Source organism: Rhinolophus ferrumequinum, chromosome 6, assembly GCF_004115265.2.
Source record: "Rhinolophus ferrumequinum isolate MPI-CBG mRhiFer1 chromosome 6, mRhiFer1_v1.p, whole genome shotgun sequence".
Taxonomy (NCBI): Eukaryota; Metazoa; Chordata; class Mammalia; order Chiroptera; family Rhinolophidae; genus Rhinolophus; species Rhinolophus ferrumequinum.
In genome coordinates, this window is record NC_046289.1 from 50,302,674 (window position 1) to 50,326,646 (window position 23,973).

Sequence of the window (23,973 nt, forward strand, 5' to 3'; positions counted from 1 at the left end):
AGTCCATCTGCTGATATACCTGTTCCAATGGGACAAGATCACTGAGCTACCGGCCAAAATTCCCTTTTTAAGTAAAATACATGAAGTCCAGTAACCAAGACTCTCTCCTGGCTGACAGTGCTAGATGCACACTGAACCAAGTTCCCGTCTGTCTAGCCCACTATACGTTGACATTGTTGTCCACACCTCTGCTGTGACATGCTAATAAAGCTCAACTCTGCTCTCATCACTGGAGTTCAAAAAATTCTGCAGTCGCTCATTCACAAATTGTTAAACTAGCAATATATGTACAATCTAGTCAATTCAATGAGGGCTTAATACAGTTTCCCATAACCCAACTAAGTCAAAGCCAACGCCCCACACTAGTGGGTCCTTATGAAGCTTGAGCACATGGAACCCAGGAATAGGTCTGCAGATTCTAGCCAGCCAGGTAGCAGACCCCCCTGCCTCGTTCCCCAAAGACATAGTAAAAGCGCTAAGGGCACATGGGGGTCCCAACCACTTCCCCAAGCCCTCAAATTGGAATGGAAGGGAAAGCTTACTACCAACAAAAAGGCCATGGACTGCTCACCAGGATTTGTCTTCCAGTGATTCGTAAGAGTTTAAATCAAAGACGGTATGGATAATTCAGACATGTAAAATTCCTAGTTGGCTGCATTACCTCTTCTAAATTTATAATGATGACTACATTTCGTGGAAAGTTTCTGAGGAATAAATAATTGATTACATACTGCACATCACAAGGCAAACTGCCAATGCAGACAATGGGTGGGAATATATTAAAACAATAATTCTTTCATTCAACATTTATCAAGTACCTACTGTGTACTAACTAGTACACCAGAGTTGTGTGTCTTGACATTGGAATCTGCTGACAGAATATGGACAATAATTACAGGGTTCTGGAAGGGCCAAGGACCCTGGAGCCTTTGGTTATGCAACATTTATCGAGCTCCTATTACGTGCTAAAAATAGAAAAATTAAGGCTCAGTTCTAGCTCTTGAGGATGATATAGGCTAACAGTTTAACAATATATTTTACTTTTCTTCCTGTATATAATTGTGTTCAGAGCCACATGGTAGAGAATCAGCAAGACGCAAATTTACCAAGATGCAGTATTAACATAACTCAATTCGACTAGCTCTATCAGGCACCTGGAGAAAGCTTTATATGTTAAGAATGGTTTCAGTTTTAGTTTTGTAATATAAAATCACCTGCAGAGACACCTTGTTTTCAAAACAGATACCCAATAAAATTTTAATGAGTGAACTGAAAAATATGTATAAGCCAGTAATAAGAATAATTTTAAAACCAGGCAAATTACAGAAGAAATTCATTAAGAAACTACAGACAAAAGAATACACTTTTCACATCATTTAAATACAATGACTATCTTCACACCTCTTTGCTTTAAATATGCAAATATTGCCTTTGCATATAATACCCATTCTCCCAATTTTATATTACTTATGAAGACTTTCTTTTAGTATTTTAAAATTTTTAATCTAAACTACAATTTCATTTCTTAAAATTTTGGCTACAATGTCACAATTCTGTTATTTTATCAAGAATCCTAATTTAGGATATGTTTAGTTAAACATGCTTAGGATCATAAATATATCTATATCTATATCTATATAAATATAAATATATAAATATAAATATATATAAATATAAATATATATATAAATATATACATATATATATATATATATAAAACTATGTAATTAGTTTTTCGTATCAGTCCATTAAGTTTACAAACTCCCTTCTCTTACCGTATAATGACATATAGTTATTACCAGTAAACATAAATTCTCATATATGCAAAGTAAAAATTTTTAGCAGAATTAGATTTTACTCAGTTTCCCTCTCTACAATGGAAATCAATATTTCCTTCACAAAACTGCACACTGCAAAAATATATGTAAATGGAAAAGAGTGCTGTCTGGTTAAGGCAAGAATAATCATCAAATAAAATGTGTTTCAGGTGGATAAATAGCAGAATTGCAATTAAAACCTGGTACATTGCACATTGTTTAAAAAATCATCTTAAAGAAATACATTAAAGAAAAATTATGTTAAAAACACATCTGAAAGAAAAATAATTAGTGAAAGTCTGAATGATTGATGAGTTTAGATTCCTAGGTATGTTTGCTAATGATTCTAGCTGAGCAGTTCAATGAAATTGTATTAAAGGAATGATGGGGCAGGGAAGAACCTAGTGGGAATTACAGTTAGAATTACCTAGTTTTATGAAAAAATTCTTCCTGAAGGGGTAGAAATACGCAGGAAGCAAAGAATGGCTGAATAGCACTGCCTGTGCATTTGGTAGTTAGTTACCTAAGATCAGGCTTTCTAGAAGAACTTCCAAGAGGCAAAGTAGATAAGTAAAATGAGCATATCTTTAGAGTTTAACAATCTGGGTTTAGCCTCAGCACTGTCACTTACTGGCCTTGAGACCTCACACAAGTGTCTTCTATTTGCCTGGGCCTCTGATGCCTCCTCTGAAAAGGAATGCAGTTTGCATAGACTACCTCAGCGTCTCTGCTAGTCCTTCTTGCTACCAGCAAATCTGCAACTGGCTTCACTCTGAATTGGGCATGTATTCATTTACTAAGCATTCGTGACATTTTTCTCCAAACATTGTGCTGGACAATGCAAAGATGAGTCCCTTTCTTTTTGAAGAGCTCACAATCTATCAAGGGAAACAAACTCGTAAAGAAACAATCCTATTCAGTAAATGCTATTGCTATAGTTGGCCAGTGCTGGGTGCTCAGGATAACTTAAGGGAAAGGGAACTGAAGAGAAACTAGCAGGGAGGGCTTCCTAGAATGCAGGAACTATTAAACAGCATTGAGGGCTCAGCTGAAGTTGGAAGGTATATATTTAAAGTGGTTCTGATTGTTGGATTAGTATGAAGCTGCCTCCAAAGGGAAAATCATTCCCCAGATCCCACAGTTGCAGCTAAAGAACCATCAACTCTTACACTGACAGGAAAAAATAAGTCCAGGGTTTCCTAAGAGTAGAGTTACTTTCAGCTTTTACCAGGATAGATTGGCTCCAGTCTCTAGACTGTCCACCACCCACATAAGCAAAGGGAACCCAGCTGAGTACCCACAGGGAAATGCTGGGCATGGAAAGATTGGGGAGGTCACATGATTTTCTAAGATGATACATAGAAGTGTTTGTATATTTTAATGGCACACTGCTTTGTCATTGGTTGAGGAGATGAGAACTTGAGAATCATTATTTATCCCCATTTTGATTTTATCTGTCTCCTTCTCTAGATTTGGGTGTGGCAGAGCTATCAGCTCCCTAATCTATCTCTAACCCTTTTCAAAATTGAAATGTTTAACTTGGGATTCTTTAATTTTGTGAAATTGCCAACTTGGGGTTGGCAAGTTATTCAGCCTTTGGGACAAAATTGCTTTAGCACGCAAATATAAAACTGGAAAGATCATTCTAAATACAGACATACACCTTCCAAAAACAAGTAAATTGTCTACAGCAATCTCTTAAATTTTCTATGCCCCCTCTGATGTCATTAGAATTCTTTGTTTGTAGGCAATTGAACCCGACTCTGACTAACTTTGAGGGGATACTGGAATTTACTGGAAGGATATAAGGGAGAGGTGCACACAAGCAACAGGGCAGCTGGGGATCCAGACTGAGAAAAAGACACAAAAGGCATTTCCTAGGGACTAGGCAACAGGAACCGCTGGCCAGTATCCTGCAGGCACAGCTCCAGGGCAGACCCTCCAGCCATTTACAGGCTTTGGATCACTCTGCTCAGGTTTCAAGTTCCAGGAAGTGAGAGTCTCAATGTTCTGGCCTGAGTTCTGAACTCTAATCCTCTTTAGTTAAAAAGGTGATGAACAGCTCTCCAGTCTGCATTCAATGGAAGAAAGGTAAATCCCAAAAGGAAAGGAAATTCTTGTGGCCAAAAGACATTGGAATGGATGCCATCAGTCTCCAAAGCAACAAAGATCCAGTACGTTCCCTTAATAACAAACACTAGCCCAAGAAGTATAGACCAGAAGTTTTAGAATCCTAAAAACAAATGCACTTCAACAAGGGTACAATTTTGAGTGAATTTCGGTCCTTAGTAAAGATACGTGAGAACCTCAAAGAACAGGGGACGTTGGTAACCATGTGGTAGAGTAGGACTTTGCTTAAGCATAAGCTAAGTGAAAATTATCAAAAAGGAAATTAACTATGAAAACAATAGCCATAAAAAAGCTGGATAGCTATATTAATATCAGACAAAATAAACTTTAAGACAAGAAATATTGCTAGAGACAAAGAGAGACATTTTATAATGATAAAAGGGTCAATACATCAGGAAGATATGTACAACTATAAATGTATACATGCCTACCAACAGACCCCCAATATACATGTAACAAAAACTGACAGAATTGGGAGGAGAAATAGACAATTTAACAATAAGAGTTAGAGAGTTTAATAATTGATAGAACAAGAGTAAATTAAGAGATTAAAAATATATAAAGTATATTCTCTGCCCACATGGAATTAAATTAGAGATCCATAACAGAAATAAACTTGGGGAAACCCCAAACATTTGGAAATTAAACAATACATTTGTAAATACCACATAAGCCAAAAATGAAATCACAAGGGAAATTTTAGAATATTTTTAACTGAATGAAAACAAAAACACAACATATCAAAATTCATGGGGAGCAGCTAACACAGTTAGAGGACACTATAGCTTTAAACACTATCATCAGGGAAAAAAAAACCTCAAACCAATTACCTAAGCTTCTACCTTAAGAAACTAGAAAAGAAAAAGAAAGAAAACAAACTAAATCAAAGCAATCAGGAAAGAAGGAAATAATATAGAGTTGAAATAAATGAAATAGAGAACAGAAAAGCAATAGAAAAAAATTAATAAAACCAAAAGTTGGTTGTTTGAAATGATAAGATTCCATATTGTTAAGACGGCAATTCTCCCCAAATTGATCTATACATTCAAAGTAGCTTCTGTCAAAATCTCAGCAGGCTTTTCTACAGAAACTGACAAGCTGATCCTAAGATTTAAATGAAAAGACAAGAACCTAGAATAGCCAAAACAATTTTGAAAAGAACAAAGTTGAAGGACTTACATTACCTGATTTCAACATGTACTCTAAAGCTAGAAGAAATTAAGGCAATGTGGCACCGGCATAGGAAAACTATACAGATCAACGGAATCCAGAAATAAGCCCTTATATTTTATGGTCAATTGACTCTCAACAAAGCGACAAATGAAGAAATGATAGATTTTCCTTGGCTATCCACATGGAAAAAAATTGACTTGGACCTTTACCTCATTTCATACATGAAAATTAACTCAAAATGGATCACAGACCTAAATGTAAGAACTAAAACTTCAGAAGAAAATATGGAATATCTTTGTGACCTTGGGTTAAGCAAACAGTGATTAAGAACAACACTAAAAGTATAGACCATAGAAAAACCCAAAAAACTGATAAGTTGGACTTCATTAAAATTTGAAAATTTTGTGCTTCAAAGGACACCAGTAGAAAAATGAAAATATAAACCACAGAATGAAAGAAAGTATTTGTAAATCACATATCTGAGAAGGGACTTGTATCTAGACTCTACAAAGAACTTTTATAACTCAATAATAAGATAAATAACCCAATTTAAAAGTGGATTCTAACACATGTTATAACATGGATAAACCTTAAACACATGCTAAGTGAATACCGAGATACAAAAGGACAAACACTGTATGATTCCATTTATACGACATACCTAGAATAGGTAAATTTATAGAGATAAAAAGAAGAATAAAGGTTACTAGGGGCTGAGGGAAGCGTGGAATAGGGAGTTATTGTTTAACAGGAACAGAGTTTAGATTTTTTGTTTGAGATAGTCAAAAGGCTTTGGAAATGGATAGTGGTGATAGTTGCATACGACATTTTGAATGTACTTAATGTCAATGAATTGTATACTTCAAAAAGGTTAAAATGGTGAATATCTTATCACAACAAAAAGTAATTTTTAAAAAATGGACAGAAGACTTGAGTAGACATTTCATCAAATAAGACACACAAATGACCAATAAACACATGAAAGGAGCTTAACATCATTAGTTATTAAGGAAATTCTAATTAAAACCACAATGAAATACCACTACACATGCACCATAACAACTATAATTAAAAAGATAGATAATACCAAGTGTTGGTGAGGATGTGGAGAAATTGGAACTCTCACACTGATGGTGAGGTGTAAAATGGTGTAGCAAAATTGTTTGACTATGTTTTAAAAAAGTTAAACATAAGCTTGCTGTAAGACCCAACAATACCACTCCTAGTAATTTACCCAAGAGAAATGAAAACACGTGCCCACACAAAGATCTGTACACAAGTGTTCACAGCAGCTTTATTCATAATAGCTAAAAGCTGGAAACAATCCAAATGTCCATTAACTAATGAAAGAACAAACAGAATGTGGCATACCCATGCAATAGGATACTACTCAGACGTAAAAAGAACATGCTAGAACATGGCTGAATCTCAAAAAGATAATGCTAAGTGAAAGAAGCCAGATGCAGAAGACTTCATAAGATTCCATTTATATGAAATATCTAGAAAAGACAGATTTATAGAGACAGAAAGCAGATTAATGGTTGCTTGGGGCTGGGGTGAAGGTAGGGATTGATTGCAAACAGGCAAATGTACATTTTGGGCGTGACAGAAATGTTCTACAACTGAATGGGTGCACAATTCTATAAATCTACTAAAAGTCATTGAATTGTACACTGATAATGGGTGAATTTTTGTGGCTTTTAAAATACCGCTATAAGGCTGTTAAATTACACACACACAGACACAAATCTCACACACACACACACACACACACACACACACAAATGAGGCTTAATGTCCTACGCACAATTAAGACACAATCTCCATGACTTGAAACAAAGGTTTTCCTTAATATAATCATATCCTTTTTAATCATGTATTTAAAAATTACATGTGAAGGATATTAACATTGTTCAGTGATGGAAACCCAAGTCCTAAAGGATCTTAAGCTTTCTGAACTAAATTATGTGGTCCCTGTGATTGCTTAATAAATAGCAATAAATTTACAAATCCTAAAAATAGACAATATCGGCTTCTTGTTGGGCTCAGTGCAGAGAAAAATGAAGCAATAAAAGGGGAGTCTGAGAAGCAATTCAAATCTCTAGGTTGTTTGAGTAATAACTGTATTGTATATAATCGTCATGACCTAGAAACATTTAATCTGAAGAGCAAAGGCTGACCTAGTAATTTATTTAATAGCTGCCTTTATCAATATGAAGGGTTTTACAGGGAAAGTATTTGACTAGTTCTTTCTCTCTCCATTGCAAGCCTAACAAAACAAAGTGACTTAATAATCAGCAAGGTAAATTTAGATTAAACACAAATAACACTGACAGTAACTGCTATCAAATACTGGAATAAATGGAACTGGGATATTTGTTCAAGCTGTTTCCTTGGGGATCATTAAGAATAGGCAAGACAGACAGCTTTGGTGTGAAGGCAGCACAGCCTGGGAGGTGGGAATTGGACTTGCCCACCCCGTGACGTACAGCAAGTCTGTGGAAAGGAATGCAACCCACCCAACGCACACACCTTACCTCAATATCCCGATTAAGCTGCTTCACGATGGCCGTTATGTTTCTGATGTGCTCCTCCAAGAAAAGCCTGGCCAAGCGGTCGCCTCCCCCTTTGTTTTGCATTTTCTGCAAACTGTTGACAATGTCATCTTTAATCCGGAAGGCATGCTCCACAAGGGCGGCGGTGGTTTTCTCGTGGCAGAGGATCCTATCTTCCAACTGCTCCACTAGGCTTACCGAGGAGTAGGGTGCCATGGTCAGGGATTGGCTGTGACGCGGCATGGTCCTAACACGTCTGTGGGAAGGAGCCGCAGCGTTACTAGGGTTGTGAATCAGGAAAAAGCCATGTTGAAAGCCAGATGCAAGACTGCCCAGAGAAGGAAATGCAAATTATCTACCCCTACAAGCTAAATGGGGTTTGAGGCAGGGTTTTCTGCCCCAAAGTTTTCTTCGCAAGCCAAGCAGCATCTTTAAACATCGTACCCAGAGAGTAAAGTGTTCCGATGGCAGGTTCCATGACCTCCAAAAGCGAGACACTGAGCTGTCTCCCCAGTATAAGCTGTGTTATCAAGATCAAGCTTATTAACAAAATATCCTGACATGCCCTCCTCCTCCCTTCTCTTAAAGCAGTGGTTACAAACCCAAAGTGTCCACGAGGGTCAGGCAGGTGACATAAGTGAGTGAAGCACACCACTCACTGCGATAGGGAGTGATGGGGGCTTTGGAAAACTGGAAAGGGCATTCCTCAACTAGGAGCCACAGTTCTGCTCCACCCACGCGTGGCCATCTGGAAACTCTAGGTCCATTTTTCCAGATCACCTGATGTTTCAAGAAGAGCCAGGAAATCCAGACTTGAATGTGAAATCACTTGATTTTTAAGTGTTAACAACTCATTTAAAAAGTATCTAAGATGATGCAGGTCAAACGATGTACTTCCATGAGCCAGTACTGGTCTATGGACACCCAAACTGCAAGTCCTGGGCCCTCAGGCCCCAGGTCTCTAGAATTGTATTTTACTTTGACCAGAAGGACAACTGTAGGGCTACTGAAATCTCCATCTCTCATGGGCACTGAGCGGTCCACAGTATCCTACACATTCAAAGCTGGAGAGGGGACCAACAGCACTTGTCTTGCCCTTGAACAAAATCATTCTTGGATAATGTAACAACTGCAAGGCTTCCTTTACAATGACCATCACACCCACCACCAGCCCTGCTGGGATTCGTGGAAAGAAAAAGTATACCTTAGATGCATATTTTCCATATATTATACCTTTCCTTGGTGACAAGAGAAGGAAATACAGTGCTCCGTTGGGCCATTTTTCTTCTTAATAATTCACATCTGTTGAAAAAATAAGCATTAAATTATTTAACAGTTTATATCTAGCACTTAAATGACCTCTGAAGCACATTATTAAATTACTAAGGGGATCATAAATTATGCTGACATGCTGATCAGTTTATTATTAAAGACCTTATATTTTATATATGAAATAATAGCAAATATTTAACTAAGGAGAAAAGAATCAAGCAACATCAAAATGCTTCTGAAATTAATACCACCAAGCCTTGCTAGATAGATCAACAAGGATTGTTAAATGGAGTTTCCTAAGTTTCCTCACCCCATATCTGCATTTCAAGGTTGAGAAACCACTTTTACAGAAACAAGATAGTTTCTTACACAGGCTCATTCAATCTTCTACTTCTCCGTAGAAATTTACAGGAAACTACCTTAGTAAATTTGATTTCAGCAAATTTAGTAAGTTACACAGCAAAATAAGAGCACTTGTTTCTAAATTAATCTTACATAAAACAATGTATGATCTGATTTGGAGGAACCATTCCATCCACTAAGAGAATGAGAATGACATTCCTCATTAAAACTTTATTATAAGATAGAATCATTCATATTACAACTTGCATATAAAGAACATTTGATCATGACAACACATTAGAAATCTGAACAAAACTGGAGGGTCTTTAAAATATTTCACTACTTAGGTTTCTCAATACTGTTGTTAATTGCCTTAAAACAATGAATGCCTAGTAACCGTGATCTGATTCAGTAATTAGTTCTCATTTAGATGCTGGATTCAGAAAGCATTTCTGATTGAAACCATTTTTTTTGGCATCATCTCTCCAGTGTGTTATTTTTAGGGTTTCACAATGTGAACATTTCACTTTCCTAGACAAAGAACTTTGAATTTAAACAAATTACATTGAAGAAAAAAAGTGATTCATGCCAAACAAGCTATGATGCCACAGAAGTTCTTCAGTGAAGATAATAATTTCTGCCATTTAGATGACATAAAATTAGGACAGTGTAGAAGATGTTAATATTTAGAATCATAGAATCTTTACCATTTTAAAGCTGTAAAATACCTTAGTTAAAATATTAATCTATAGAATAGCCCAACATAAGAAACATTTATTTGACACCCATTATGTAGCCAACTAATCTAAACAGACAAAAATCCCCTCCCTCAAAGGTTTTACAGCCTACAGAGAAAGGTAGACTTCTAAACCAACCAAGAAACAATGGGATAAGTGGCTAACAAACCATATGAACAACAAAAAAAAAACATGGGAAGAAAACACTAACTAGAAAAGATATGTGCACCTTATGTTCATTACAGCGTTATTTACAATAGTCAAGATACGTAAACTTTGTAAGTGTCCATCAGTAGATAAATGGATAAAGAAAATGTGGTATATATACAATGGAATATTATTCAGCCATAAAAGAGAATGAAATCTTGCCACTTGTGACAACTTGGATAGACCTTGAGGGCATTATGCTAAGTGAAGTAAGTGAGACAGAGAAAGATAAATACCATATGATCTCACTTATTCTCGTATGTGAGATCTCAAAACCAAAACTAAAACAAACAAAAAATTACCCACACTCATAGATACGGAGAACAGATTTACGGTTGCCAGAGGCAGGGAGCGAGAGGAGGCGGCAAAATGGGTGAAGGTGTTCAAAAGGTACAAACAGCCAGTTATAAAACAAATAAGACAAGGGGATGTAATGTACAGCGTGGTGACTATAGTTAATAATACTGTGTTGCATAGTTGAAAGTTGCTAAGAAAGTAAATCTTAGACCGCTCGGCCACACTACCTCATTAGAAAGTAAATCTGAAAAGTTCTCATCACACACACAAAATTTTTATAACTGTATATGGTGCCAGATGTCAACTACAGTTATTGGGGTGACCATTTTGCAATTATTACAACTATCGAATCATTATGTTGTTCACCTGAAATTAATATAATGTTATACATCAATTATACCTCAATACATTTTTTTTTTCTTTAACATCAAGAAAACACATTGGGAGGAAAAAAAGAGAGGGCTTCCGTTTTTTCTGGGTAGCAGCTAAGTCAGGGAAGAGCTGATGAGAATGACTAGGATTTCCCAAAGTCGAGAGAAGAGATTGTTCCACACCCTCTGTCCTCCACACTCCAACACTACCTCTACTTCCTTTACTCCTAACCCATTCTTCCAGCCGCATCCTTGGCCACTCTTACCAGATTCACCCTCTGCAGTCAACTCCAACCTTACTCACTGCCACCCTCCCCACCACAGCACTTGAACATACCATGCACTTTGCTGCCATCAGACCTTGGCCTGTGTGCTCTATTAGAAATGCCTTCCCTTCCCTGCCTCCCTAGAAAACTTGTATTCATCCTTTAAGCCACTCAATGCAATAAAATGCCTCCTTCATTTGTATTTCTGCAGCTCTTTATTGTGCATTATATGCTACTTATTATGCTATTATTGGTAGCTGTTTCATAGTCTGTCTCCCCTACTAAATTATATGCTCCTTAAGGACACATTGCAAATCTTAATAGACATAGAGCTGACCCAGAAGACCCCACACATGTTTGTTAATGAGAGCATGACTAATGTTCCAGTATCAGAAATTGCAGCAAGAGAGGCATTCGACAATATGGTTTAGTAAAAAAGTATAGTCCTTCACTGATTCTGCACCCTAAACAGTAACACTCAATATAATATTTGTAAATGAAGGGAGATTTTTGGATTCCCTTTTTCATCCACCTGGAATTATCCTGCCTGAGCTACAGAAGCCCAGAAACATCAACTTTCTGGAAAGGAGTCTATCTACCACTGCTTGTCTGAATTACTTTAAATAACAAACCTTCCTATTACCAAGAGCTATGCACTGTCTATGATGAGAAGTGCCACGTGGCATGAGTTCACAACACACACTGAGGTCTGTTTAGAATTGGTGCCCCTTTTTCATGACTAATTATCTGTTACATCGCTTGGTTAGTTGGAATCATGATTCTTTTCCTGAACGATGGGATCTATATTGAATAAGGATAACAAATAAATAAGTTGCTGGACTAAATAGCTTCTCAAAGATCATTTCCAGATCTTCCCATTGTCCCTTCTGGTTTACCTGCCTGAGGTCATCAGCTCCTGTGCATTTATAAATCTGATCTCTAGTACCGCGAGTTGGTCCACGTCATCATTAAGCAGGTCTGGGTTGCATATTATTTTGATTGTGTCATGTTTTGCTGTTAAAATATCAATCTCCAGTTTATGAGTTTAAAAAAATTGGGGGAAATTAGAGGAAGGGACAGGTAGGTAAAGCAAAGAGAAAAGAATTGGAAGAAATGGAAAAAGAAAACTCATAATGCCCAAAATATGCAATATATCAATAGAATTTGAGGATTCACACAAGAGTAAAGTGAAATGCTATTATCTAAACCCAAATACTTATTTGTGATTATAAGGATTCTGACTCACACACACACATGGTTTGACATTTAAGTTCGCGAACTTGCTGCTACGCTGTTGCTAACCTTTTTTTTATATCAGTAGGATTATTCATTATGAATTTGTACTAACTGGACAAACAGCTAACCAAGTTTACTATTTGGAAGTGCTGAAAAGGCAGCATGAAAACGTTAGACAACCTGAACTTTTCACCAACAATTCATGGCTCTTGCATCACAACAATACACAAGGAGTTTATAGTCAGTAAACAAATAACTGCATTGGAACACCATCCCTACTCACCTGATCTGGTCCCCAATGACTTCTTTCTTAACCCAAAGATAAAGGAAATGTTGAAAGGAAGACATTTTGATGGCATTCAGGACATCAAGTGTAATACAACGACAGCTCTGATGGCCATACAGAAAGAGTTCCCAAATTGCTTTGATGGGTGGACTAGTCACTGGTCTCGGTGTAGCTTCCCAAGGGGAGTACTTCGAAGGTGACTGTAGTGATATTTAGCAATGAGTGCTAGATAAAAGTGCTAGATATTTAGCACTTTTTCTAGGATAAGTTCGCGAACTTAATTGTCTGACCTCGTGTATAGTATATATATGAATATATTCTCAGATATTTATATGAATATATGACATTTTAATGAAAAAGCAGACATGAAAGCAAATCAATTACAATATTTTTATAAGTAAGGTGACACTGGGTAGAAATACCTGCAATATAATTTTAATGTAAATGATACATGAATTTAATAAATTAAAATGAAAACTTCTACTGAAAAATTAAATACCAATCATATACAAATTTAGTTTTTCAATTTACTATTAAAATACAGCACGGATGTATTCTGCTGAGTGTCAGAATAAAAAAAAATAGGCAAAGCATTTATGAATAAAGTCATCGTAATTTGGTGGAGAAAAGAAAAGAGCCTATTTCCCTATCGTTAAAATTAGAGTGAAAGTTTAGAGGGCGGAGAATAGTTGAAGGTGTGTCTAGAAAGACAGGTGGAGCTGTTCTCTAACTTATCTCTACACCATGCTGAGGCCTTCGGGCTTTGTCCTGGGGCAGCGAGGAGTGATCAGGAAGTTGTGAAACTCAAGGATGGTGAAAAGCAAGCTGTGAGGGTATGTGGGGTAGGCAGAAGTCAGAAGAGGTGAGAGGGAGGAGAGGCTAGACCAGGAATTCAGCCCATAGAGAAAATGGCAGCACAGGGCCTGGGGAGCTAGGGGCTGAGGGGCCCCCCAGAGTTTCTTCATTCCTCTCTCCCCAACTCTCTTCTGGCTCTTCTCCCTCACCTCTCTCTGCCTCCTCTCCTCCAAGTTTCTTTTTCTTTTTCTACCTCTCATTACTCTCCATTCATTTTCCTTTGCCCTTTCCTTTTTCTTAAATACCCATCTCCACTGCACATTTTCCTTCCGTCATCTGTGTCACCTTTCCCTCCTTCTCTCACGCTTCCTTTTCACAACTACAGTCCAACACACTTTTCTATCATGGAACACATGGGGGGTGGGGTCATAACGACCCTTATTTGACTCTTGGCTTCCCCAGTAACTATATGATCCTAGCAGGTTGGCCTTAGGTTGTCAGCTGGGGGACCACGTGAATCACAGTTGCTCACTCTTATGCAGTTGTTTATCCCGTGTCAGGCATATATGGAGCCTGACTCCATGTATGGAATTGAATTCATTCTCACAATCGTTTGTGAAGGGACTGCTCTTATTATCTCCATTTAACCAGAGGAAACTGAGACGTAGAAATGTCTACCTGGCCCACCATCACGCAACCAGGAAAGAACGTCACCAGGCATTACCCACGGGGAGGCTATGGAGCATCCAGAACAGCGTCTGGCCTTAGGGCACCGGATATGCTACCAGTAAGGGCCGGTTCCTTTCCCTGCCCTGGATGATGTCCCTTCATCACATCTGAGCGAAAATATTGCTATTTTTTAAATAAAACTTTACATAAAATGTTCAGCAAATAGTATTCATTTGTTTCAAGAGCTATTACATTGTTTAGTGTGTGGGGTTAGTGGGGAAATTATTATATACTTGCATTTGCTCCTTTCATTTGTTTAAAGGTGTTCCTGCTGGCATCAATGTGTACTGAGGTAACAGCTGGACTGAAGCAATGCTATTGTCACTTGTATTTTTGAAACCAGAGCACATACATGAAAAAAAAAAAGATTTGCAACACTTGTATTTTGTATGAAGAAATTTGGGACATTTTAAGACACCACTTTTCTTAAACTGAAAAATGCTTTTTGTGATTAATAAAGTATGTAATATTAAATTTTAGGCTCTACATAAAGGCGTAAAGAATAAAGTAAAAATCACCATTCAGAAATTACTGATGTTTATATCAATTTATATTTTTTAAGATCTCTCCTCAGCATACGAGTACATTAAATTTTCTTTCTTTTTTAAGTATAGTTGGTATATATTATATTAGTTATATTAGTTTAAGGTTTACAATATTTTTGTACCTCACAATGTGATCGCCCCAATAATTCTAATAATCATCTGTCACCGTGCAAATGTCTCATAATATTACTGACTATATTTCCCTTCACCTTTTTCACCCATTGCCTCACTCCCTTGTAATTTTATTTTTTGAAAACAGGGAAATCATACTCTCTACTATGTTTTAACCTGCATTTCCCAATTGACACTATATCATGAACATCTTTCCATGTCAATATATAAAGATACACATCACAATTTTAATGCCTGCATAATATTCCATATGGATATTGGATATATGGAATGGATATACCATAATTGTTAGGCAGTCCCTTACTGATGGACATTCACACTGAAATTCTATTTATAATCACGGTTTAGTTCAACTTTTTGGTCTCTTATTTTCCTTTCCTTTCCTTTGTCCTATAAAATGATGCAGGTAGTATAAAAAGCCAGTGGGGCAGACTGCAAGTGACTTTCAAGATTGAAGTTCAGGTGAGACCCTGACAATGAAATCTAAAGAATCAAGAAGAAATTCTTACAGCGGATCTGTACGAATGGTCCAAGAGACTGCTGAAACTCACCACTGCCACAAGGCAGTCAGCACACTTGTGATTCCTGGTTCAATGTCAGTTGTTGGCTCTATACTGTGAGCTCCAGGGAAAACTATAGGGTCCACAGCTGTATCCCAAGCACCTGGCACATAGGAGCTGATCAATAAGTGCTTGCTGGATGACTGAATCTCAAGGATAAATACATGAAATGAAGGCATTTCATAATGTTGAATTGAATGCATTGAATTCTATTCTGACTAGAGAATGAATGTGCAACCAGAAAGGGGGATGGGATGCACAGCATGTCTAGTAAAAGCAGAATTTGGAGAGGCAAAATTTATCAGTGTTTCCAAGAACCTAAGCATCGGGGCAGCAGGAAGAGCTCTATAACGGAGATGGATGGTTAAGCTCCCGTGGTCCAGTGACAATACCCACTCAGATAACCTTGCTCACTCTTACTGCTCTGAGCCTATTCTCACCAAGTACATCACTTAGCTTCCCGTGTGCATGTGTATAAAAGGAGACTACGCGGGAGTCAGCAAACTCAAGTCCATTCTATCTGCCAGCTACTTTTCTCACCGTGAATTATTAATAACAATTGGAATTACACCTCTGATGGGACCCGGGCTTGGGTAACTTGGTCTCCTAAAATCTGATCATCTCTGACTGTCCTAATAGTGATGAATATCTCAACCCATGACAGTGAAGTATGATGATGACAACACGGTATCTGTTTTGGGGGCAGACCCTTACATAAGGTGGCCCCCATGACCTTGGCCTTCTGGAGTTGACACCTTGTGTGCACTCCTCCCTTTGAGTGAGGTGTGACCTGTGACTTAACCCTTAACCAACAGAATACAGCAGAGACCAGCCAAGTGGCAGTCACCTGTACTCTGTCCACAGTTGTCGTCAGCTGGGATTCTGACACCCAATCATACAGGGTGTAGTTCTGCTCACTAGGGATATTTTTCATTTGTTTTTAAATTTTTAATTACTTATTTTATAATCTAACTTTTAGGTCATTTAACAGCTTTCTAAATGATTGTCTGGCTTAGCAAAATCTCAAAAGAATATTAAGGACAGAATAAGAACTTTAACAAGTGTTTTTCGTTTGTTTTTGTTTTTATTTTTGTTTTTCCTCAACAGTGGCTCCGTTCTGCCCAAGTCATCCCATCCAACTGGCAAAAATGAAGAGCGGCGAGAACAAGTACTGTCGGGAACATACTCGTACATGGAACAACGGAAACACCCTCTGGGAATGTGAACCAACACCACCACTTTGGAGTGCAATCTGCCTTATCTAGAAAAGCTAAAGGTGCACACACAACATGACCCAATAATTCCACTGCTAAGAAATACCCCCAAAACTTCTCAAACACGTTCACAAGGAGACATGTACAAGAATATTTAAGGTAGCATTGTTTCTAAGACCAAACAAACTGGGCGGGGGGCATTGAACAGCCATCATTAGGCAAATGGTGACTAAACAGTGATATATTCATGCAATGACTGAACAAACCGTTGTGAAAATAATTAGAATTACAAGTCCCAGAGTGAATGAATCTCACAAATACGGTAAGTAAAAGAGCAAGTTGAAGAAAGATATGAACATTATGATGACATTTTTACAAAGGTTTAAAATATGCTAAATAATTGTGCCAAATCTGTAACATCTAAAGATGAGTATGGATAACACTCATGAAATCAGGGTCCAATTTATCTCTTAGCAGGAGATAGAGGGGATCAGACAGAGGAAGGTAGAAGGCTTCAACTAGATGTCTGTTTTACCTCTTCAATTAATTTTTCATTCTATATATTCTTTAAAAAAGAGAAAATTACTTCTTCCTCTTCCACTTAAAAACAAAAGACCATGAGCTCAAAGGGAGTCAAAATGTTAGTAGCGCCAGGCCATGCACAGAACTCAATTTTGCTCTACCGTGTTTCCCCGAAAATAAGACCTAGGCGGACCATGAGCTCTAATGCGTCTTTTGGAGCAAAAATTAATATAATACCCGGTCTTATTTTACTAAGACTGGGTATATAATATAATATAATACAATATAATATAATTCCGGGTCTATATTAATTTTTGCTCCAAAAGACGCATTAAAGCTGATGGTCCGGCTAGGTCTTATTTTCGGGGAAACACAGTATATACATTGTGGGGACCAGAAAATTAGAATTACAGGACAATAGTAACTAATCTACATCAAATCTCTACCCTTAAAGCATTTTATCCTTACTTAATATGGGATCTTATTTAGATGTTAATACATCTATAAATGGCTTTTGGTTAAATGACCAACATGGCACATCGACTCAGAAGAATATTAATAGCTATTTAAAATATGGTTACAAAGACTACGAAGTAACATAGAAAATATTTATATGCTAGCTATAATGTTAAGGTTTTTTTAAAAAAGAATAAGATGAGAAAATAGATTTATAGTACTATACAGAACCGTAATCAGAGCCTAGAAATCACAGCTTTGCTTCAGGGCACCACAAGTTAGGTGGCACAAACATTTTAACTTAGGAATTAATGGATCCTGCAAACTTTTAAGTTCCACCCTTGTTATGCTCCCTCCTCTCCCCTCTCCTTCTCCCCAAGGTAAGGGGCTCACCCAACCCTGGGCCAGCAGAATAGACGGAGGGGTCAAAGACAAGTACTACACCCCTCCATGTGCAGGCCACACGTTGTCTCTCCTCTCTGACCTACCACCAGGCCCCTCTCTCCACGAATGGATGCTTCCTTGGACTTGTTTCAATCTTTAATACTGCTCCCCCTGTCCCACCCTGTGCCAAATTGCTGGAATTGCTCTGTGGTGTGAATAGCTGGAGTCTGGGTAAGTAATTTATTTTCAGTATAAGGAGGAGGAAGAGGGGTGTGTAACAGAGGCCAGGGACTAATTCCAAAACCAAAGTATCTGGACTGATAAGAAGGTCCAAGAGGAACCACTGATAACAGCAAGAGCTTTTTATAAACTAATGACAGGCCTCAGGTTGGGGCCGTGCCACTAAATTATGTGCAAAGAAAATAAAACAGCACAAATACGATCACCTTGTCTTCCTAACAGGTAGCTTCCCTGTCCCTATACCTGTCCAGAATTTTGGAGAATAGATGAGCCATCCTTGCAAGAAACGTACTGGGCTAGCATATTTGGGGATGTAGATGGCATTATTGTGATGAAGCGGGCCTGGGGGAAGTTTGGGTACGTCATCAAAGGAGGGAACACTATAAGGCCTTTCACAGTATCTAAGACGTCGGGCTTCCTCACATCCAAATGTCCTTACCTGAACACATTAGGTCAATGGCAAAGGAAGCTTACCAAACACACCTCGAGATTTTTTTTCAATTGTACGGTACCCTAGCAACCCAGAAATCCCTGTCATCCTGGGGAAAGTGTGGCAAGGTTCCAGTACTAGGAGTACTATTAAAATATTTTTTCAAAACAGTGGAAAGAAACAAATCAAAATATAAATAGTGGCAATAGGTCCATTTTTATTCTACGTTTCCTAGTTTTCAAAATATTTTAATGAAGTGTGCTATTTTCACAATGACAAAAATTTAAATAAAAACTTCTTGAATAAAAGAATAAACCAATAAGCAAAACCAAAACAAAACAACAACAACAAAAACAACAACCAGATATCGTCCATTTACAGCTATCAAAACCAAGAGACAAGCCTGATTGATTCTGGGTTCAAAAGATAATACAATTCAGTTAAAATAAGTTTGCTATTAATTTCTTTTTAACTGAGGTGAAAAACGCATCCCAGAAGGTCTACCATCTTACACATTTTCAATTGTGCAGAGCAGTTGTGTTAAGTACATGGACGTTGCTGTGCAACAGATCTCTAGAACTTTTCCATTTTCCAAAACTGAAATTCTGTGTCGACTGAACGACTCGCCATTTGCTGTTAATTTGTACCCATTCCCTGTGGCACATAATGAGGTTTGAGCCCAGGACCCTCACTGAGTCCCTCGTCAAAGCCCTGCGTTGCCCCAACATCAGGGAAGCAGAAATCACACACAGGCCCAGGGGCTCAGGCTGCCATGTGGGTGAGGCCCAGCACCGCACGCCCAACGCCTGAGGTTCCAGGGACAGTGTGAGGCCCTCTATGGGCTTCCAAGATGGGTATTTCTAAGGCTTTTTGTGGAAATGGCCTTGATTCTTCGTTGTAAGACTTGTTTTCCTTGCCTGCCACTCTGTCACACTCCTAAGGGGAAGGAATTCTGTTGAAAGAAGAAAGGTGAAGGGTGGCTGTACTTCTCATCCATTAAAAAAAAAAAAAAAGAACTTCAAGATGCTCCAGACGTGGATGGTGGCCTTCTAGCCAGTGCAGGGATTACTGAACGACTGATGGAATCGAGTAAATCTGCACCATACACGTGGTGTGGGTCGGGTCCAGATGGAGTCGGAAATGAACTGGAATCACCTGGACCCCCAGAACCCAAGGAATGGCCACCGATGTTGTTTTCATCCACCCTCCACAGCTTAGAACGTTATTAATGTTTTTAGGAGAACCCCTACAAAAATAGATTGGTTTTTGTTCTCATCTATTAATAACAGCTATTTTGAAATGCTATTTAAATCTTCTATTGTTATTTGAACTTCTCATAGATTCCGTCGCCCAAGCTGAGCTGCTCTGGGCAGCAGGGACTATATAGCATCTGAATCGGTGACCTCCGTGAAGCCCAGCACAGCATCTCTTCACAGACGCTCCTAAATATTTATTCCTTTGCTTGTTTTTCCAATTTGGTAAGGCCTATCATTTTAATTATTGAGTTGCTCTGCCCAAATGACATACCGATTGCTGACTCAAGGCTCCCTCCAGCTGTGTGAACTTGGCAGACCGCTTCGGTTGCCCTGCCGTGTGCACGGGTACTCACGCACGCATGCACGCACACGGAAAAAGAAGTGTCTTAATGTTACTTTTAGGGGGTTTTATTATGATCAACAGCTATATTTGGCAACTTTTCTTTCTAGCATTAGAGAAGACACATTACCAAGTGTTAAAAAAGGAATCTGCCAAATACAACAGCTAGAACAGAGAAATTATTACTAAAAGCTGGTGAAAACTCTCTTCCTACTAAACTACTGACACCCCCAGATGCACCAAAGATCACAGGAAGGAGGGGAGGCATGACTTTGTACACTCATGCAGATAGACTGTTAGTTGCGACGTCTGGGTTCTACCCTATATGAATTTCTAACTAAAAAGCTAAGAATTTGGGCTTGGAAGAAAGAGCGAGCCTCCAGTCTCTGCCCTTTTTCTTAAACGCAGTGGGAGGGGCTGGACTTCTCTGCTGAACATGGGAATCTAGGAGACTCTTTTATTTGGAGTAACGGCTTGAGTTCAGTGCATTAATTTTATAACTATTTTAGAGAGAGCAGGGGAGGCCTCCTGAGTTCTCCCAGAGGTAATTAAAAATGGGGAAAAAAGAAATCCGAAGTAAACACAAACAAGCTGAAGGCAGCAGGGGTTTCTGAATAACATCTTCCCAGTTAAACAATTTTAAGAATTCCATAATGCTACAGCAGCCCCCACACATTCTCTCCCACATAAACACGCTTTTTGCTTAAGCCCCACTCAGCTAAGCAGCAGAGTGTCTTGCCTTCACTTCTGTCGTCACTTTATCCAGAGAAGATGTTAATCTGCACAAAAGCATTCTTAAGAGGGAGAAAAGCCTGACCACCAGCCAGCAAGTACAGGCACATCTTGAGGAGGAACACTTTCCTTCCAATAACCTTGACAACTCACCACGTTCAAATCTGATGTCTGACCTCGTCTACCAATTTCATCTTAACAGAGACTGTAAAGTTCAGACCTTTTGATGTTTGTCAACCAGCACATTCCCAGTAATGTTCCCGGTGTACCAGAAAGGTAATCAAATACACCGTTTTATTATCACCGATAACTGCGTTTTTAAAATACCGAGAACCACTGAGCCATGCAGGGAAAATCAACAAAAGACCACTGAGTATTAAAAAAGCAATTGTTTTATCTTCTTTCACCTGCTTTTAAAACCCATGGCACACAAACCACATCCAATAAGTTAAAAAATAAAATAATCAATACGGGGAGAGGGAGAAAAATAGAAGAGCTATTAAGAGAAAGAAACAGACAGAAAGAGTGAAATGAGGAATACGAGAAAGCATGAAGGAGCATGGAGAGAGAAAGGGCATGCTGATGGGAGAGCAGAGGAGAGAGCAGGCCAGCCAACGAAGAGGAGAGAGACAGGTGGCTGGAGGGCTCGGAAGCGAGGATGCGAGCCTGAGAAACTGCTGCTCACACATTCAGCTGCTCATTTGGGATGTGAAGAAACACACGGGCCATTTTTAATATGCTATGTGAGGTTTCTCCACTCTTCTTTTATTTTTAAATCAAATATGCCCTTTCCTTGTTTCGACACAAGTACACAACATTAAGATCAGGGGAAAATCATTTATTCCACTCACAACATGGAAATACCTTTTTGAATCACCCATCATTTTGCTAAAAGGTCCTATTTTGAACCCCCAACCATGTGATGTTTGGAGGAAGGCGTGGGTCACCCACCCACCATCACGCACCAGATGCTAGCAGACAACTCTAAGGTCATCCTGCGCATTTGCTCAATGATTTTAATCCAGTAATTGAGTCCAGTCAACAAATATTCATTGAGCCTCTACAGTACGGAACAAGACACTGCCCCCGCACTCAGGAACTTCAATTCAATACGGAAATAAAACAGACAAGCCACCACACAAGAGTGGAGAGACTGGTACATGCCACATGAGTGGTGCAAACCAGGCATTGCCTCTGGTGAAGGCAGAATCAGTTTGAACTGGGCCGTCAGGAAAAGCATTTGAAGTGCAGGTGTTTGAGCTGGATATTCAAAGGGTGGGTGACGCAAATGCAGGCAGCCTGAGAAAGGGTCCACGGAAGACAAAGCAGAGGAAGTACTGACGAGTGAAAAGGACCAGATACAGGGGTTCCTATTGGTAAGTCGTGGAAGATAAGGCTGGGATAGTTGCTCGGACCATGCAAGCAGGCCTTGACTCCACAATAGTCTGAAACAGGAGAGGGACAGTGAGACCGGAAAGGAAGGGACATTTTAAGGAAGATTGTGTAGGGAGCACAACACCTCAACACTCGACGACCTACTGGATGTGAGAGTAAAGAAGAGGAGAAAAGTCAGAATAACCCAAGTAATCAAGAACAGGTTACAGAGAGAAGAATGACAGCACGAAAGTCATTCAGGATGCACTCAGAAGGATTCGGTCCCTCCCCTGTAGGGCGCCTCCCTAACAAGAGAGAACCTGGCTCTATCATGAGAAAACACCAAACTCAGTTGAAATAACCCAAATAACCCACCTGTACCCTTCCAAAGTGTCATGGTCATGAAAGACAAAGAACTAAGGAACTGACGAGACTACACGAAACTAAAGAGGCACACAACTAACACAGCACTGCATCCTGGACCAGGAAGGGACTTTTTAAAAAAAGATTCTCCCTGCCCTTTTAGCCATAAAGGACATCATTAGGCGTTTTGGTGACATTTGAATAAGGTCTGTAGATAATTGTACAGAATCAATGTTAATTTCTTGATTTTGGATGCTTGCTATGCAAGAAAACGCCCCCCACCCCTTTTCTTTTCTTTTCTTTTTTTAGGAAATATACACTGAAGTATTTGAAAGGAGGAGATAAAGGGGCATCATGTCTACAACCAACTCTAAAATGGTTCAAGAAAAATTATAAGAACGTATGTATGCATATGTGTGTGTGTGTACAGAGAGAGAGAATATGATAGAGCGAGAAGGATAAAGCAAGTGTGGTAGATAGTTAATATTTGTAGAATTTGGGTTTAAGGTATGTGGGAATTATTTAAATTATTCTTGCAACTTCTGTCACTCTGAATTACTTCAAAATAAAAAGTTAGAAAAGGAAAAAATGATTAAGGAAGCGAGGATGAAGAGCTGTTTAAGAGATAAAATAGTCAGGCTTCTGGTTATCAAATTCTGGATGGAATTTGGGAGAGGGTAGAGCCAGAAATGTAAACTGAAGGCATCGGGGGGGTCTGAGTTAAATATGGTTAAAAGCAGGGCTCTAAGGTCGGATTGCCAGAATTCCTTTCTCAGGTCTGCTCCTTAACAACCGGTGCCTTACTTAAGCGGTTCTCATTTCTCTCTGCTTCAATTTCTTCACCTACATAATGGGAATGATAAGAGTATCTGCCTCATAGAGCTGGAGTGAGGATTAAAGGGATACAAGTGAATCACGGTGCCCAGAAAGGCTCCAGGGTAACCGCCCAGGAGACGACGCTTAGCTTGGAGGTGAGGTTGACGCTGAAAGAGGGAGAAGGGAGAAGGCCAGGAAAAGAGGAGAAAAAGGCCCCCAGGACTCCACAGAATCCCACATTCAGAAGTCAGGAGGACAAACGAAATGAACGAGGTCTGAGTTGCACCTGAATAACCAGTGACATGGGACAAGGAAAGAGAGAGGCGCAGGAGGACGCTGACGGCCAGCAGCGGGACAGGGCAGAAACCAAGGTGGGGCAAGTCAGAGCAAAGGCCT

The 23,973-nt window shown here is 38.9% G+C and overlaps 1 protein-coding gene across 2 annotated transcripts in view; it reads right to left on the minus strand.

Moving 5' to 3' along the window:
• Nucleotides 1–23,973, minus strand: part of FAM81A (family with sequence similarity 81 member A) — a 66,428-nt gene that overhangs the window by 38,790 nt on the left and 3,665 nt on the right. Inside the window, exons 2-3 of one of the 2 annotated variants that reach the window (XM_033106964.1) lie at nt 8,909–8,977; nt 7,658–7,931 (exon numbers count right to left, since the gene is read on the minus strand). In XM_033106964.1, coding sequence (XP_032962855.1) covers nt 7,658–7,931; nt 8,909–8,955 — 321 coding nt within the window. In that variant the 5' untranslated portion in view covers nt 8,956–8,977. Of the gene's footprint in view, nt 1–7,657; nt 7,932–8,879; nt 8,978–23,973 lie in introns of both variants that reach the window. The other variant, XM_033106966.1, reaches the window with a different exon arrangement.